The sequence below is a fragment of the Sinocyclocheilus anshuiensis genome, unplaced genomic scaffold (genome assembly GCF_001515605.1).
Source record: "Sinocyclocheilus anshuiensis isolate Anshui unplaced genomic scaffold, SAMN03320099.WGS_v1.1 scaffold191, whole genome shotgun sequence".
Taxonomy (NCBI): Eukaryota; Metazoa; Chordata; class Actinopteri; order Cypriniformes; family Cyprinidae; genus Sinocyclocheilus; species Sinocyclocheilus anshuiensis.
Genome location: NW_015549570.1, coordinates 95,090 through 98,171, shown reverse-complemented (window position 1 = coordinate 98,171; position 3,082 = coordinate 95,090). Strand labels below are relative to the sequence as shown.

Sequence of the window (3,082 nt, the reverse complement as noted above, 5' to 3'; positions counted from 1 at the left end):
GGTGTAAGAATAGTTTTTTTTTTTTTTTTATCTAATAAAATAACACACCATTAGGAGTTATCCCAATTTCATTCAAGTTCTTTCCATGGAACTCGGCTAATCTTCCTTGCTCAAGAGCCATTAAAGCTTTGCTGATCTTGGCAAGTTGCAGGGTCTTCTCAGGGAGTCGATAGACCTCATGATGGATTCTTATGTCGTGCCCAAGAAAGTTTGCCAGCTGGTCCATCTCGGTGTCTGTCATGTTCAGCACTGTTGAAAGGGTTGCAGCATGCTTTTGCAGCCTGGTAGATGTCAGAGACTCAGGACACTTTGCACCACACACCTTTGCAAAGCCACGGAGGCAGTCTGACCCTCGGAAATGTGTCATGGCGTCTGGTCTAGCAAACATATAGGCATTGACTTTTAAAACCCCACAAGCCTCTCTTTGCTTAACAAGGAGTTCTAAGGAACACAGCATTTTTGGAGTCAGAAGAATTGGAACAGGTCGACCATGCTTTCCCCTGGTGATAAGCCTTGTGAAGTGTCTGCAGAGTTTCTTCTCCACTTCGGAGAGTGCCCAGTCCACATCCTCATGCGGATCAGAAGTGTCTCTTGATAAAAACGCAGACAAAGGCATGCTCGCCACCTCTCCTTCTCTCCGCCGGTTAAAGAGAATTATTTGGGCTAGACATGCCTTGGCCAGCTCCATCCAGGCTTTAGTAGAGGGACTTTCAGAGAGCAGGTTGAACCACTCGTCTTGCACTTGACTGAGAAAAGTATGCAATTTTTGTACATCTTCAGTAAAGGGCATGAGAGTGGGCACATTGCACTTTGCTTCCCTGATATTCCTCAACGCTGTAGCCGAGATCATCTCGTTCCACTTATTCGCATGGACTTCTTGAAACTCACTGGCATTCATCACAAGCTGTTTGTCGTTGGAGATTAAGCCCTGGGCCTTTAAGAGTTTGCTTACTTTAACCAGGGAATTCCCAAGCTTATTTGCAAGTGATGGAATCATGAATTTGTCGGTTTCACTGTCATACCCACATGTACACTTGACAGCTTTGACAGTCTCCATGTATTTCTTTGGATTTACACAATCTTCCAGTGTTTTCAAGGAGGAGACTCTCCTGGCATTGTGAATCAACCTTCCCAATTCTCGCATCTTCTCCCGCGCACATTTATTCTTATCTGATAGCCCACCTTTGTTCAACAAGTGCTGTCCAATTTCAGTAATTGCTCTGTCATTTATTATTATATCTGTGATTGGGTCAGGATTCATGGCACTGATTACTCCCCACAGTTGTTTGGTCATGTCTGAAGGCACAGGCCCGGTGTAGGTACACATGGACTGAACACGGTTTTTTCCTGGTTTGGGGGCGACTGATTGTGGTTGAAGTCTACAAGTACGCATATGTCTCCACAGGACCTTTCTTGTAAAAAGTCCTTGACAGTATGCACAATGCATGAAATCTTCTCCCTGCACTTTTTTACGTGGTCGTTTAAATGGCACTAGTTCCCCCTTTCCTGACTCCATAACAGCAGCATTGTGAGCATAGTTTCCTCTGTTGCGAATATAATCAAGCTGACTTTTTCTCTCCTTTGAACCCTTTGGAAAGCTTAGAGCTCTAGCCACATCAGACTTATTTTCATGTGAACTTTCTAGATGCCTTGCCATCTTAGCATAAGGTTTAGTGCAATACAAGCAGTAATGTCTCTTGTTGTACACTCTAGCACCATCTGTTTTTTGGTATGCACTAACAACTACGCCGTCCGTTGTGTTCTGACTTGAACTGGGTTCTTCTCCTGTTCCAGATGCTTCAGATGTAAGGCCGTGCATTTTGTCTGATGTTGTTGTGTCACAGTCAGGGGAACTCACTGAGCCAGATTCATCAACATCCAGTTCATCAAGAAGCTGACGTTTTGTCTGGTTTAGTGTAAGGCTAACATCACCGTCACTTTCGGAAGTGGTATCTGGAACGTAATCATCTGAACTCTCTGGTGTAGAATCAAAGAGCTCATCAGAATCTTCAAGATTTGTGTCTTTCATCTAAAAAAAGAAGAAGTAGAAGAAATAGGTAGAACTGCTGCAATTAATTGATCAATAGATTAACAGAGATACAGTAAATTGGCAACTATTGTCAAAATCAAATTAACTATTTTTTTCCCTCAATTTTACAAGTTGCATGTAATGATTTGCTGCTTCTTACTGTGTTATAATAAGGTTCTCAGTGAAATAAAGTTTTGGGCAGTTGATCTGACAAAAAAAAAAAAAAAAAAAAAGATGTAATTACATAAATTTGGTCTTTAAGTAAAATACAATTAAATTATTCTCTGATATTTTGCAGTCAAAATATCACATGAGAATATAGTAATATTACAGAAATTATTTTACACCATTCACTAAGTTATTGATGATGAGAATAAATGTAGATGGCAGCTCCAAGCAAAATCCCTGATCAATAAAAAAAAATGTTTTCATCAGATCATCAAATCTAATTTTCATTTTGGCACTGTCACAATCTGTAAACAAAAAGGATAAACATTATTAAGTTGGCTTGAAAAACCAACTTACTGAAATCCTATTTAAACTACTTCTTCTTCTGAGACCAAATTTTAAAGTGTATCTCCTCCTAGGCTTTTAAAGCTACAACCACCAAACTCGGCCCAAACCCGTCTGACTCGGGTTGCTATATCTTTTCTAACTGATCGGACTTACGGTTTTCCTAAAAATGATGATTAAAACTGGGAAAAACTTACATTGACGGAATGTTCAAATGAGCAGACTCCTCAAGCTCCAACTGACAAACATTCAAATGTAAACACATTGATGCCCATTAGACTCAATTAGGCTTCCCTTCTATGTACTATTTATAATCCATTTAAACTTATTTAAGCTTCCACTCTAATATTTCTAATCTATCATGCTAGCAACATGCTAGTAACAAGCTAATCATCCTAGAAACATGCTAATCATGCTAACAACATGTTAATAAACCTCAGTGCACAATTTACCACACCACAAATTGTCAAACACATCTTACCAGCAAACATACACTCATTTTCATCCTTCTCTCCACTCTCTGAGGCAGAAGTCTCTAAA

At 39.9% G+C, this 3,082-nt stretch overlaps 2 protein-coding genes across 2 annotated transcripts in view; both read right to left on the bottom strand.

Moving 5' to 3' along the window:
• LOC107657333 (uncharacterized) overlaps window positions 1-1,801 on the bottom strand; it is a 51,115-nt gene extending 49,314 nt beyond the window's left edge. The window contains exon 1 of the mRNA XM_016445376.1: window positions 49-1,801. Coding sequence (XP_016300862.1) covers window positions 49-1,657 — 1,609 coding nt within the window. The 5' untranslated portion in view covers window positions 1,658-1,801. The remainder of the gene's footprint in view (window positions 1-48) is intronic.
• Window positions 1,802-2,471: 670 nt separating this feature from the next.
• Window positions 2,472-3,082, bottom strand: part of LOC107657332 (N-lysine methyltransferase KMT5A-A-like) — an 18,696-nt gene continuing 18,085 nt past the window's right edge. Inside the window, exon 7 of the mRNA XM_016445375.1 lies at window positions 2,472-2,502. Coding sequence (XP_016300861.1) covers window positions 2,482-2,502 — 21 coding nt within the window. The 3' untranslated portion in view covers window positions 2,472-2,481. The remainder of the gene's footprint in view (window positions 2,503-3,082) is intronic.